This window comes from Peromyscus maniculatus, chromosome 19 (genome assembly GCF_049852395.1).
Source record: "Peromyscus maniculatus bairdii isolate BWxNUB_F1_BW_parent chromosome 19, HU_Pman_BW_mat_3.1, whole genome shotgun sequence".
Lineage (NCBI taxonomy): Eukaryota > Metazoa > Chordata > Mammalia > Rodentia > Cricetidae > Peromyscus > Peromyscus maniculatus.
The window spans coordinates 59,484,250-59,499,151 of NC_134870.1; the positions used below are offsets into that span (position 1 = coordinate 59,484,250).

General features: G+C 47.4%; 1 protein-coding gene across 18 annotated transcripts in view; it reads left to right on the forward strand.

The window, feature by feature from the left end:
• Ldlrad4 (low density lipoprotein receptor class A domain containing 4) overlaps positions 1-14,902 on the forward strand; it is a 361,303-nt gene that overhangs the window by 328,194 nt on the left and 18,207 nt on the right. For all 18 annotated transcript variants that reach the window (XM_076555414.1, XM_076555420.1, XM_042263752.2 and 15 more), the window contains one exon: positions 4,573-4,727. In XM_076555414.1, the coding sequence (XP_076411529.1) occupies positions 4,573-4,727 (155 nt within the window). The remainder of the gene's footprint in view (positions 1-4,572; positions 4,728-14,902) is intronic.

Below are 14,902 nucleotides of genomic sequence, written 5' to 3' on the forward strand. Positions count from 1 at the left end.
GATTTGTGGGAGAGGGAGGGGCCTTCCACAGAGCAGGACCCTGAGATCTGCTCCTCCCTGGGGACCACCCTCTGTTTGATGGTTTTTTTGTTTTTGTTTTTGTTTTTTACTTTGAGAATCCCCTAGAGCTGGATATTTTTATTCTTCATATTTTCCCATTGTTGCTTTTCTATCTCTTGTAACTTAAATGAGAAAATGATCTGTTCTCATTGACTGTGTTACCCCAAGTTCAAAGAGTAAGTAGACTTTAAAATATTTTAAATGGACGTGTTCTGTGTGCAGGCACATGTGTGATGTGGGTGTCTCAGCCAGCGTGTATGTGCCACGACACACACACATGGAGTGTGTCAGAAGACAACTTTGGGGGGGTCCTTTCTCCTCCAGGGATCAAACTCAGAGAGTCAGGCTTTTGTTGAGGTATCTCTCCTGCCGCAGCCCTGCAGGCTGTGGTACTCTGCTCTGGGTTCTACACCTAGAGGCCCTGATGTGGAGGCCCACAGGGTGGGGCTTCAAGGAGCGACACAGGGATCCCAATATGTCCTGCTGCTAGCTACAACTTGTCAAGATTCTGGCCTTAGGGATCGGACACCCTGGGTTTCATTCTTGTCTGCTCAAAGAGCTGTCTCTCATGCCTGGGCTTAGTGACTCAGGCTCTCAGTCAGTCTCCTGCTGCCCCAGGGTGCCACTGGGTATTAGTGTAAGGCCGATTTCCTTGGCCAAAGCCCTTGAGTAAACCTGTTACCTCACCCTGCCCCATGTGTCTCAGCTTCCTGATACTCTGGTACCTGTGAACCCCTAATGTTACTGGGAAGCTCTGAGCCTTCAATGTCCCAGCCAGGGCTCTGTACTTATGCTTGAAACCTCAGGGCGGCTGTACAGCTGCAGAGAGCTCAGTGAGCGCAGGGTGTGCCAGTGAGGATAGATGGCAGCTTTCCAGGAGATCTTGGGATGGAGAGTCAGAAGCACCAGTCCTCACGAAAAGGAGGAGGGTGGGGAATCTCTTTTAAAGGGAGTAATGCTATGTGCTGTTTATGCAATGGAGATCTTGCTCACCCTTGCTTGGAGTTTCAGGTAGTGCGTTAGATCACTTCATTCAGAATGCCCTGTGCTGTCTTGGACCCAAAATGTAAAATACAACGCAAATAAAGATCTAAACATGTAGGAACAAAGTAAAAGTTCTTAGAGGAAAAAAAATGTTTTTGGAATATTAGCTTAGCCACAAAGAAAGAAATGAGAGACTCATTGATGCCATGGGAAATATCGTCTGTAGAGAAACTCACAGAAGAATTTACAGAAAGGAGAGACAAGGGGAAAATATTTGCAACACATGGAACAAAAACTTGTAGCCATAATATGTAAATATTTCTCATAAATATATAAGAAGGTAATAAGAGAACTACAAATAGATTAATATAAATTAATTATGAGAAAGGTAAGCATAACTTACCATAACTCTAGGAAAAGATAAAAAATTGCTAGCAATTGGGGAGATACAATACAAAAATGAAAATCCGTAACTAATAAAAAATAAGGCACATATTTTTAATGCTTGTTTTGTATGGGGCCTCACCTTAGCAGAAGAGTGTGGTCTCAACTCGCCACCTTCCTGCCTTGTCCTCTCCGGTTTGTACCTGGTTTGGTCATCTTGCCTAGCCAGATGCACAGCTTTGCCTGTTCACTTGAACTGGTTGTAAGTGGCATGGGGCTGGAAGGATGGCTCAGCCATTAAGAGCACATGCTTTTGTAGAGGACCAAAGTTCAGTTCTCGGCACTCAAGTTGAACAGCTCACGGCTACCTGTAATTCTAGCGCCAGAGTGTCTGATACACCCATCTGACGGCCACAGGCACCTGTCCTCACAGGCACATAGCCACACACACATCCACGAAATTAAAAAATATTAGAACAAGGGCAAGTCTCCAGGAATAATGAGCGTAAAGGGTGTAGATGAGATTCCTTCTTCTGTAAGATAACTTAGGGTAGCCTTTCATAAGGTAGTTCTTAAACCACACCAGCTAAAAATATTTGTGCTTTTGAAATAACATCTTACTTTTAAGAAATATTTCTTTATAGTCTACTGACAAATTTGTGCCAGCACCCATATATACACATATACTCAGTTTCTCTCTTTCTCTCTCTCTCCATCCATCCATCCATCCATCCATCCATCCATCCATCCATTACTCTATCCCTCTCTTCTTCTCTCTCTTTGCTCTCCCCAATGTTTTGGTCATAATTAAAAGAAGGAAGAGGTATTTTTTTTTATAGGCATGTGCACCAGTGACTTGACTTCCCTCCAGAATGGCATGGATACAGTTGGGGGAGGGGAGCTCCAGCGGAATTGGACTGTTTTCTTCTATAGTGTTTAATTTTTTTTTAATTTCTACAATAAAATCCTTTTCAGATGAAATTCTCTTATACAGGAAGGCCTATGGGATTATGAAAATATAGCTTGGTTTTCTTTGCTGCATCTCCACTGCTTTCCACATTCAGGAAAAGTTAATTTAGAAAGAGCTGTCAAGCGAAGGGTTATCCAAAGGTCTGGGCGGCTGTCATATTGTTGTCCTCTGTGTCTGTGGAGCAGTGTGATCTCCTGGCCAAAGGAGACTCCGGTAAATGCTAGGGCATGCTTTAACCTGGAGAGTAGTTTGTGGTGACGCTGTCATTTCTTTATACAATAAAAAGTTGGGCAAACAGGGCCTTATTGAACATGCAGCCTTCATTTCTAAGCTCAGCTTCCTTCAGCCTGAGTAGAACTGGCTCCCTGCCTCCTTCACGTTCTGTACAGAGGTATCTGCCCTTGGATTTGTGACTGGACACATGGCATAGATCCCCAGGGCTCTATGGATGTTCCCATGGTCCTCTGCAGCCTGTGGAGGCCTGTCTTGCCAGCAATTGCTGTCCTCAGGGAAGGCCCAGTTGGGGCTGTGTGTATGAGCACCATCTTTGGGCCTGAGTGTGTTCCTGAGTCCCTCTTTGTTCTTCCTCTTACTGTTGAAGCCACTGAACTTCCTGCCAGGCACCACCATGTGCTAGACACTGAGAAGGCGATGTAAGCCACAACAGACTTGTGCTCATAGTTTCACAAAAAACACTGGATGTACACTCAGTTCAATATCAGGCCAGAAATGCTGAATCAGGCAGGGGAGGGACTCCAGACGTGTGTGTGCATGGCATATTAATGACTGTGAGAAGTCATTTGTAATGTTAGTGTTAGAAACTTGCCTTAACCTTACCACTCAGACGCTGAGCCTGCAGGGTGGGGATATGCTAAGTCACTTACAAAGGCAAATCTTCCCAGGGCCAGAAGCTTGAAGCTAGTCTCTTAATAGTTATTTTCCCTTTAATGCATAGCTCCTGTGAGTTGAGCTCTGAGAAATTGTACTCAACCAGAGAGCTGGGTGGGTTCATTTTCTAGAGGGATTGTGTAGGAGCAACGTCCTCAGCTCTGCTGGAGTAGAGAGATAGATGGTAGATGTCGCCTCACAGGAAGGGAGTTGAGGAGATGGTTTGAGCTGTCCTGAGGCTGGCGGAACATGAATAGGTGCCCATTTAGCAGCTGCCTGTGGTGAGCTCACTGGGCTGGGTTTGGATTCCATTGTGTCAGTGAGGAAAGTTGTAGGCAAAATCCTGGGGGCTGGTAGGGCCAGCAAAAGATTTTCTTTTTCTTTCTTTTCTTTCTTTCTTTCTTTCTTTCTTTCTTTCTTTCTTTCTTTCTTTCTTTCTTTCTTTTCTTTCTTTCTTTCTTTCTTTCTTTCTTTCTTTCTCCTTCCTTCCTTCCTTCCTTCCTTCCTTCCTTCCTTCCTTCCTTCCTTCCTTCCTTCCTTCCTTCCTTTCTTCCTTTCTTTTGAGACAGGATTTCTCTGTGTAGCTTTGGAGCCTGTCCTAGAACTCGCTCTATAGACCAGGCTGGCCTCGAACTCACAGAGATCCTCCTGCCTCTGCCTCCCGAGTGCTGGGATTAAAGGCGTGCGCCACCACTGCCCGGCAAAAAGATTTTCTTAAGGCTTTAAGTTTGAAGACCCGGTCTTAGAACTTCGCCAAGATGAGTAGAAGAGATCTTTGGGACAAAGCATTCCCAGAATCTCCATGTGTCCAAACAGTTACAATACCAAAGTCCTGCAAGTGACTGACCCACAGCATCTGCAGGCAGAGTTCAGGTGTCACCCCTGGCCCAGCCACACATCAGCTTTATGACTGCATTTTCTTCTGCAAAGTATAGTCATAGTTTCTGGATCTGAGGGGTCAGGTCTGCCTGCAGCTGCAGGAACTGTAGAGCCACAAAAAAATGCAGGTGCAGGTGCTGGGGTTGGGGATTTAGCTCAGTGGTAGAGCACTTGCCTAGCAATCACAAGGCCCCGGGTTCGGGCCTCAGCTCCAGGAGAAAAAAAAAAAGGATCAGGGAGTCAAGGCCAGAGTAATCAATATAACAAGTTCAAGGCCAGCCTAAGCGCCAACAGATCCTTTGTCAAAAAACAAACAGAAGAATAAATTAATGTGTCGAGGCAAAAAAAAAAAAATAATAATGCAGGTGTTGGGACCATTGCTCATTAAGCCTTCCTCTTCCTTACAGCGGAGCTGGAGTTCGCACAGGTCCTCATCATCGTCGTGGTGGTCACAGTGATGGTGGTGGTGGTCGTATGCCTACTGAACCACTACAAAGTCTCCACGCGTTCCTTCATCAACCGCCCCAACCAGAGCCGGAGACAAGAGGACGGGTTGCAGCCGGTAAGTGTGAGCCTGGGCCATCTGGAGTGCTCCTGGGCCCCGTTCTGGAGTTACCAACCCAGACAGGGTATGGCCAGGGCCAGAAGCCAGGGGAGCTCACCTGTCAGCTCAACCCAGTACAGAGGTGTCAAGGACGTGGGGTTGATGGCAGACACAGGAAAGTGCGTACATTGTATGCATAGAGCTCCGTGGAGTCTCACTTATAGCCAGTACCCAGTCAGGAAAGTGGCATAAAGCCCTTCCAAAGCTTGCCCAAGTCCTCCATCTGTGAAATTCTCCATTTGTTTATTGATCATAGTTTTGCTAGCTGTGGCCCTCACACTCATGAGGTCTCTTTCATGTCTGGCTTCATCTACACAATACTAGGTTATGTATAGATTTTTACTTGACTTTAGTCTTGGAGTTGGTCTAGGGATAGGTAATGTCCTCATACGTCTCCAAGCATGTCTGCAGTTCTTGGATGTGAGTCAGCTGAAGGAGACAGTGGGATGGGCAAGCAATGTATGCCTTTTTAGGTAGAGGGAATAGGGTGGACTAGAAATATAGGATGCTATAAGCCATCACATGAGGCTCCTCAGTTTGGGCTTTTTAAGTTTTTATTTCTCGCCCCACACTTCTTTCTCCCTTACTAAACCAGTGTGATGTGTGGCTAAGCTGACCCATAACCGAACTTGGGAGGCCTGGGGCTGCTGGGCATGTTCTCAGCCTGTTTTATAATCTCTAATTCTGCTGACTTTTACCTGGAGACTTGGAAATAGTGCATTTAAGTGACTTTAAGTTCTTAATGTCAGTGTAAGACATAGGAGGCATCTAGTAGTCATCTTTCATTCTTGTCTTAGTAGCAGGAGAGAGATACTTTATGGAGTTTCCTTTATTAGGACCAGAGATGCCCAGCCACTGCCTAAGGGGGGCCTGACTTATGAGAGGCTGTTGTTGGTATGGGGTGTAACCGTTGTAATGGGTAGTGTGGGGTGGCCGCTGTGCATGGGGCCCCTCTCAACAGGGCAGGGTCTTGCTTCATTGGAACCACAGAGTTGCCCAGGGAGCCTAATAGCTTGATGGCCCTTGTGCACAAAGGTGAGTGCAATAGGGAGCAGGAAGGGTATGCGTTTCTGTATCCTGTGTACACCTCACACCTGAAGTCCAGGCTGGGGCAGTGATGGTGGACGTGATTTGGCCTAACAGTCCCTTTTTCTTTGGGCTTCCTGCATCTTCTCTTGCTGCCTTCTCCAGGCTCTCCTGGTCCCTAGTTTTGCTTACCAGCTCCCCTGGGCCTCCTTGATTGACCTCTTTATATACTGCAATGGCTTTCTGTCGCTTGTCACCTGGTATCCATACGTCCACCCCTGACGTCACATGTCACTGTACAAAGACAGCTCAGATTTTGAAAGAGAGAACAGATTCTTCCAAAGTCCGGAGCTTGAAGAGGACAAGGAGCATCTTGTGATAGCGGCCATTTTAGAGCCCCGCGCGGGGTCTTTGCTTTGCCTTATAATAAGGGTTGTGGGTGCCGGCCGCTCCTTGGCAGATGTGGTACAACTCTCTCATGTTACCATCAGCAACAGGCATCAGCACTCGGGTTTGCACAGATTGCCAGGAGTGCTTGGTCCCGGATGCAAGCTCTACTCCCTAAGTAGGACCCAGCAGAGTTTCTTTTTCTAAAATTTACCCACCTGCATTTCCTGTCCTTCCCTTTGTGCTCCAAGAGTCCTCAAATACTCAGGGTTCCTGTCTGGGTGACACAGGTTTCTCCGGTCCCTTGTCTAGGCCCCTCCTTTCGTCGTCGTCTTCTTCTTAGACTTGCCTAGATGAGAGTATCGTCAGCTTCCAAGTGTCCGTGTCCCCACAGTGCAGACCCAGCCCCATGCTCTCTCGCCGTCACTGCCCTTAGGTGTTGTGTCCTGGCCATAGGCTCCACGGTCAGGTATTTCCCAACCAAGAGGCCTAGCAGGAAGATAACTCAAGAGGGCCAAGGAGCAAAGTTCTCCTGTGGTTCTACTTAGAAAGTTGCTTCTCCTTTACCTGGTGGTCCACCCTGTGCTGGCCTCTCTGGGAGCATGGAGGCCACGGGCCAGGAAGTGTCGGCATGCTGACTGGCGGGACGCTCCTTTCTGAAAAGTGGGAAGGTGACTTGGAGCAGTCCTGCCAGGATGCATATTGAGTAGCAACAAAGACAGTAGTTCGTGAATTTTATCTACCGAAAGGGTAGTTCTGTTGGTAGATGTTTGTAGGCTGTGTACAGAGAGCTGGGTTCTTCTGCGGAGCAGGAGCCTGTAGAGAGGCATGCCTTCCGTACCTGTGTTTATGAAGTGGGTGTGAGAACAGTGTGGTCTTTCATTCCTGAGCTACTGTGTAGTCCTTTTTCACTTTCCTTCTGAGTGATCCAGAGCTGAGTTCCATCCCTCCCCGGGATTTATGCATTCTTTCTCTGTTCATCACAACTGTAGATATTGCCTGACTTAGGAAGGGGGTCCAGTCCAGGCTTCATAAAATTTAAGGTGTATTTCAATACTGTGATTGGGGGTGCCCCGATCTTAGATTGTGGCTTGAAGTCCTGGGTAGGACTATTAGCATAGCTTATGGTTTTAAAAATGGGAGAGAGTGAAGGACAAACCTTCCTTCTCGCCTGTAAATACCTGAGTTTCTATCCTTTCTACCTCTTAACTCCTTCCATGGAATGTTCTCTCTTGCTAGGGCTAGAAACGCACGTCATTCCTTTGTAAGTCTGACTCTCAGTGAGGGGATATTCGGTAGAGGCTAGGAGGGTGGGACAGTTGAGGATGTAATGCTTCAAGAGATAGCCTGATCATCTCAGAGTGCACAGGAGACCCCAGAGAAACTGTCCCCTTAGTGCTCAGTGCCACCTGCCCAAGTGCACCGTTGACAAGGAAGGCCACCGTCATTGCAAGCAAGTTCCTCTGGCTGCTTCGATGTGTCCACAAAGAGAAGAGTACACTTCTCCCGTATCGCAGGAGATGTAGCTGTTCTGAGACTCTGTGTGGTAGACACTTTGCCTAGCCATTTTTATCTGCCTCTGTGTATCCCACCCTTCACTGGACCTCATCTTAGCTGGGAGAGTAAAGTGACCAGGAAAGAGCAGCCAGCTCTCATGCTGGAGTCAAGGCTCCACTACCACCCTTTTGATCCTACTGGAATGCTTAGGTCTCACCAGCCCCTTGTGTTTATGAAGCAGGCATGAGAACCATTGTCTCCTCTACTTCAGTGATTGGCCCCGTCTCGACAGCTTTAGTTACATTTCCAAGGGGCCTCCCTTGGCCTCTCAAAATGATAGTCTGTGTTCACCATCTTCCCGAAAAGAAGTAGCAGGAGCTGGGCAGTCACACCACGGAAGAGGGGATGCTCTGCTCTTGTTTACATTATGTGGCCAGCCAGGTTGCCCCTGGATGGGCTGTTGATTTGTGGAACTCGGGGCAGAGTGACAAGTAAGGATGAATGTGGATGTCCACTGTGCCTCTGTTGGGTGGTTTCATATCTGTTATCCAAGCCCTGTTCCTAGGCCCTGAAACACCTTTGTTTAGCTAACACTGAAGTCCCAGGCTCACCTCCCTTAGAAGCGTGGGCAAGTACCTTAGACACCCTGCCACTTGGCAGCATGTAGGTACAGAAGGTCCCTGCCAACCTTTCAGTGGGGGAACCTCTCATTGTGCTGAGCCTGAGTGTTGCAGAGATTCTTAATGTTTGGAGTCTTTTGCCTACTTATTACAGACCCAGGTGAGGTCGTTAGTGTGGTGGTAATGCTGTGTTCATCTTCAACTGGCTGAGAAAGATTGAGCCATCTTTCTTCCTCTTAGTGGGCATCTTACTTTGATCAAAAGGAAAAGCCAGAATGAAGTGACTTGTCCTTGTTAGATTTAATTGTCAGTCTGGCAGCCTAGAGTCAGTCATCTGAGAGGAAAGCCTGGACCGAGGAGTTGCCTAGATCAGATGTGTCCGGGGGGGCATTGTCTTGATTATTAATTGATGCAGGAGGGGCGGGCCCATGCCGTTCCAAGGTGGGTGGTCCTGGGTTGTGTAAGAACACTAACTGAGCGTGAGAGAGAGTGAGCCAGCAGCCAGCAGAGACATTCTTCCAAGCTGCAAGCTCCTCCCTGAGTTCCTGCCCTACTGCTTCCCTCACTGATGGATTGTGAGTTTGGGAAGCGTAAGACAAGTAGATCCTTTCCTTCCCAGGTTGCTTTTGGTCAGAGATCTTTTTATCACAGCAGCAGAAATCAAGCTAGAACATGCATAGAACAGGATCTCCAAAGCCTGACCGGCCTTGGGTACTGGGGACAGTCCTGTGGAAAGACACTTGCATTCCAGCTGCTCCCGGACCTTGAGGCTTTCCTCTAGACAGCACAGTCTTGAGGGGCTTCACAGAAAGGAGACATGATGCTCCTCCCTCCGCTGCCTCTCTTTTCTCACATTGCCAACAGCCTTGGTCCCTTCATTCTTTGGGATGAAGCATGAGGAGGGCGCCATGGACCTGAGGCCAGCCACCCTCCCTCTGAAGTGTGGGTGCCAGGGCTGACCAGTGAGAGTCACTGAACAAAAACGAAAATTTGTACCCCAGGCCCACATGAGAGGGAAAGTAGACGCTCAAGTGATAACTAACAGAAGGAGACAGGTTTGTGACAGAAATCCTTTTGTTTTTCCTGAGGCACTCTCAACTTGTTAATAAGTGTCTTGTTTCAATGGTTTGGAGCTTTGAGACCATCTAGATTTCTTTCCTTTATCTGAAATTACCAAATAATGGGAAAACAATAAAAGGCCCTAGGTATTCCACACCCAACCCTAAGGGATAGTTGCCAGAATAGCCTAGGCCAGTGGTTCTCAACCTTCCTAATACTGCCACCCTTTAATATAGTTCCTCGTGTTGTGGTGACCCCCAGCCATACACTTATTTCATTGCTACTTCATAACTGTCATTTTGCCACTGTTATGAATCATTATGCAAATATCTGATATGCGACCCCCGAAGGGGTCATGACCCACAAGCTGAGAACCGCTGGTCTAGGCTTTTCCTGCTGGAGAGGTCTGAGAAGTCCTTTCTGACAGCTGCACTGCAGCCAGCTGGGTCCTGCTGACCGTCTCTGGACAGCGCAGGGTTTGTGGCCAGTGGGCATGCAGAAGCGGCTGGTTTCAGAGCAGGACTGGAGAGGTAAGGCGTTGTACTCATCAGTGTGAGCTACACGAGACAGTAGATGTATTGAGCCACCTTTGACTTGTAAAAGCAGAAATTCCGATTTAAAAGTTAATGAAAAGAGTCGTGGCAAGCATTTCTTCATCACCAGCTGCTCCAGGAACTCGATCAGTTGCGAAAAGCCAGATGTCCAGGCTTCCCCACAGAGACTCTTGCACCAGCAGAGTGGGAGAGACAAGCATTCGTCTACTAGTCCAGTTGCACGGGCCACTCAAGGCCATTTCATTTGTCCTCCTGGATACTGGGAAAGGGAAGCAGCTTCTGTGGTTGTCTCCTCTGCCAGGGCAGAAACTTGGGCTCCTCAGACCTGGAGTGCCTTGGTGTGGGGCACATCTATACCTGAAAGAAATTATGGATGTGACCTGGAACATGGCCAGTGCCTGTCATTTGCCCCTCTGACAAAAGTTGACCCAACTGTTAAGATTTGGGGGGGGGGGTATCACTCCAATTTTGGAGTTGACATCTTCTCTAGCATATTGGACCACCCTGGCCTCGCAGTGTGGGCCACAGAGCAGAAGCCTCAGGAGATGGGCCAATGTACACGCGTGGTTGTAATCCTAGAGCAATGCCGTTGATACTGGTTTTTAGCATTTGGTAGGTGATGGATGGGGAGAGCTGTGTTAAAAGTGTTTTTAAATGATTTATTTTTATCTATGTGTATGAGTATTTGCCCGAATGCATGTGTACCTGTGCCTGTCTGGTGCCGATGGAGGGCAGAAGAGCGTGTGTCAGGTTCCTTGGGACCGGAGTTATGAACAGCGGTGAGCCGCCCCATGTGGGTTCTGGAACCGAACACACTGCAAGAGCATCCAGTGCTCGGAACAGCTTCTCCAGGCCCTCAACTCTTGTTTGTTTACAAGATCTCACTCTGGAGTCCAGCCTGGTCTTGAACTCTCCACTCCTGCCTCAACTTCCCAGGCACTGGGATCTGTAGGTGTGAGTCACCACCCCTGGCATGGGTGTTATTTTCAAAGAAAACATCGTTTAGCACTTGGGACTCAAAGCCCAGGGAGAAAACTGAAATAAATGAAGAGGGGGCGTTTCTGGTTTCCTGAAAACAAAACAGAGCGACCAAACAAACAAACCAACAACATGGGGGAAACGCCATTGTGAACGTGAAGAGTGCTTCTGCTCATTCAGGAGCGAAGCGTGTGTCTGAGTGAACAGAGTGCGGCATGTCCTGTGACTAAAGCCTGTGACTGAGAACAGAGGCTTAGCCGTGGGCTCTCTCGCTGCCTGTAGCCCAGTACTAACCACCAGCAGGCCTGGAAGTAAAAGTGGTTGGAGGACGGCAGTTCTGGGCAGCCAACAACAGCCTGGATCTTTTGGGAAGCGCTGGGGCTCAGATTCACTGGTAGCTGTACCTCCCAGGACGTGCTGAACGTGGCTGGTGCCTTTCCCAGCCTGCTTGTGCCTTCAACATCCCTTTCTAGGCAGAGGCTTTGAGGTGGGCCCCATACCCATAGGGATATTGTAGTAGGGCATAGGGAGTGTAAGCCTGCCTGCTACATCTCTGTTTTCTTCCAAGGTGACTGAAGAACACCTGTGTACCTATTTAAACTGTGTATAGAAAAGTATTTGTAAAATGATGGGGGGGGGGAAAAAAAAACATTTTCAGTAGGGTCTGTACTAAATGGTGCCATTGTCATAGTCCTGTTCCTGACACTCTGGACTAAAAATAAGTGTGGCAGAGGACTGTCTGGCAGGGTTGACGGGACGGAAGATGATGTCACGGGGTGGCTTCCTTGTCGGTGATAGCCTTGCACCCCGAAACCAGATGGAGTTGTCCATATTGTCCAGTCACCATTCTCAACTATTTCAAAAGATGCAGAAACCACATCTCTAAGTGCCGAGCAGACAGTCGGGGCGGGGCAGTGTTTATCCCGATACTCTCAACACTGGCTTCCTGTTGCCAGTTACACTGTCTGCCTCCCTGCCTTGGCAGGAAGAGCTTCAGCTGTCAGGTGGTCACTGAAAGGGTTTTTACCCTTTGATATATCTGTCTGAAGCCCTAGAAGACAGATGACTGCAAAATCCGAATGTAGCCATCCCTTCAAGTATGGTGTGCTGCAAAAGCGGAATCTGGGGGGCGGGGGGGGGGGGGGGAGGGGGATGCAGCCAATACCCATCTGAAGCAGCATATGTGGACATTTTTAATAGCCAAGTTTATCTTTAAAGCCACGTGACTCACATGGTCCTCTTAATGCCACCACCACCCAGAATTTAGAATTACCTTTAGGGCTTATAGATACTTGGCCTTCATATCAAGGACAACTTACTTTTTTCCCTTCTTTAGTATGGCAAGCCTTCATTCTTCTATTTATTTCCTGAGGATAGATTTGAGCTTTTGTATCATCCAAAGCTATTTAGAATGAAGTCCTGTGGATGACTGAGTGATGTAGCGGTGGGATTCCAGGTTGGTGCCAAGCCAGGAAGGTGGATGCTATCTAACCCACAAACTGAACCATACAAGATCAGAAAGGACCCCACAACAAACTGATGCTGCTTCTGGAAGGCGATGTGGACAACAGCACCTTAGCTGCATCCTTGAAACTCCCATGATGAAGGGCTCGAGCGACAGCTCAGTGTTTACTTGCTGCTCTTCAGAGGACCCGAGTTCTATTCCCAGCGCTCATGTTGGGTGGCTCAAAACTACCTATAACTCCAACTCCTGGGGATCCACTGCCCTTTTCTGGTATCTGTTTACCTGCAATGTGTAGGGCCTACACATCCCCCAACACACATGCACATAAATAAAAGTAAAGATAAATCTTAAACAAAACCTACCATGGTGAGAATGTATGCATGGTGAATTCTAGACCAACCCAAGTTCCACACTGAGACCCTTTCTTTTAGAAATTAAAAATCCTCTTTTCACACAACAAGAGATGATGGTCAATCTAATCATCTTTAGATCCCAGGGAAGTAGTTTGAGATTGGTTTGTATTGATGCAAAAATATGTAAAAAAAAAACATTAAAATTATTTATGAATATTATGAATATTAAAAATGTTACTTCTTGTTATAAACAGGCATAGCCAGAGCACATGATGTGGAGGTCGGAGGACAATTCTTAGAAGTCAGTTCTCTCCTGCCACTGTGTTCCAGGGGTGGAACTCAGGTCCTCAGACTTGCACAGGAAACCCTTTTACCCACTGAGCCCCTAAGACTGAATAAACACAATTTTAGTAACCTTGTAAGTTTATAAGGCATTAGCATTAGTCAATGGTAATTTTTTCCCCCTAGGTATGATTATAATAAAAGTTTCAAAGTTTTCAGAATTATTCTGAAATTCTAGGTGGCCTTTACTGAAGAGCCTCCCCTCCAGGGCTGATTTCTGGCTAGAAGTTAATCCCTTGCCTGCTCTGTGCCATGAGGAAAGCATTCCCCTTATACAAAGGACTGGAGTTGGGAGCAGGATAGTGTCAGCTAAGACCAAAAAGCCTCCCCCCCCCATCCCTTAAGCTTCTTAGTTCTGGCTTGCTTGTATTGAAATGTGATGGTTCACTCCACCCCCGCACCCCCCAACTCCCCTATTCCCCCCCCCCTCTCTCAGCTGGGGAAAGCACCTGGGGGTTTCTTTTCTCAATACACTGCATACTGCATTATTCTACAAATGGAAAGGATTCCCATTCTCTCCTTCCCAGCAGGTCTTCCTGGAAGATTTGTCTGTCTCTTAAGGGATGTGCCCTAGATTGAGTAGAGTTAGGAGTCTTAAGAAGTCTGATGATGGATTGCCAAGGAGGAACGGAGATGGCTGTGTGGCTGCCAGTGGATGTGCCGCCATGCAGTGGGACTGACTTTATTTCTAAGCTGTTACTGCCACCTAGTGTGGAAAAGATAGTATGCTACTACGTGGATGGTGGGAAGGTGTATGGAAAAAGGCAGAAAGGAGAATTGATCTTATCAGAAAGTAAAGATGTTGCTGAGCATCTGAAAATCACTTCTGCCTCTGCTTTGAAATTCTCCCCATGGGACAAATAAAAAAACAGACGTGCAGTGATTTGAAACCATATGAGACCCTCGATCACTGGAAAGAAACCTTGAGATTGAAGCCGGCACCAGTGGTCTCACTGATGATTCCCATTATTCTCTACTTACGGTAAGGAGAGTTTATCTGAATAGTCACAAGGAAGTCCAAGCTATGAGGATATCCTCACACGTGGTCACAGTACACATGGACACAAGCAGCAAGCTCTGGCCCAAACCTATCAGCAAGCTGTAATTACAGACTGCCTTCTCTTGATTTAAAACATCCAAGATGTATAGAAATGAAGGGCATTGCAAGGGACAGTGAATAACTATCCATATATTAACAAATTGGACAATCTCGATAAAATAGACAAATGGTTAAAAACTCCTTACTAAAACTGACTTGTGAAGAAATAGAAATCTGAACATCCCTTTAACTAGTTAAAGGGATTGAACAGATCCAGTGAGTGTAAAAGCTTCCTATTATGTTTGCTTAATGCATTTGAGTACTTGGTCCCTGTCTGGTGGCGCTGTTTCAGAAGGCTGTAAAATCCTTGGGAGGTGAGCTCTAGATGGAAGAAGTGGGTTGCTAGGGGGTTATTCTTGAATGTTAGTAGCCTAGACCTGCTTCTGGCCCTTCTCCAAGCTTCCCAGGTATGAGCCAGCTCCCACTGCCATAGACATGAGCTGATCCTGTTGCCATAGCTTCCCTGTTATAGTGGATGCTTCCCCTTACACGAGGAGCCCAAATACCTCTTTGCTCCCTGAAGTTGCTTTTCCCCAAGAAGAGTAACTAACACACCTCTATGCTGGCTAATTTTATGTCAACTTGACACAAGCTGGAGTCCTTTGGGAAGATAGAACCTCAGCTGAGAAAATGGCCCCGTCAGACTGGCCTACGGGCAGGCGTGTGGTACATTTTCTTGGTTGATGGTTGATTTGGGAGAGCCCAGCTCACTGTGAGCAGTGCCACCCCTGGGCTGCTGGTGTTGGGTGTGGA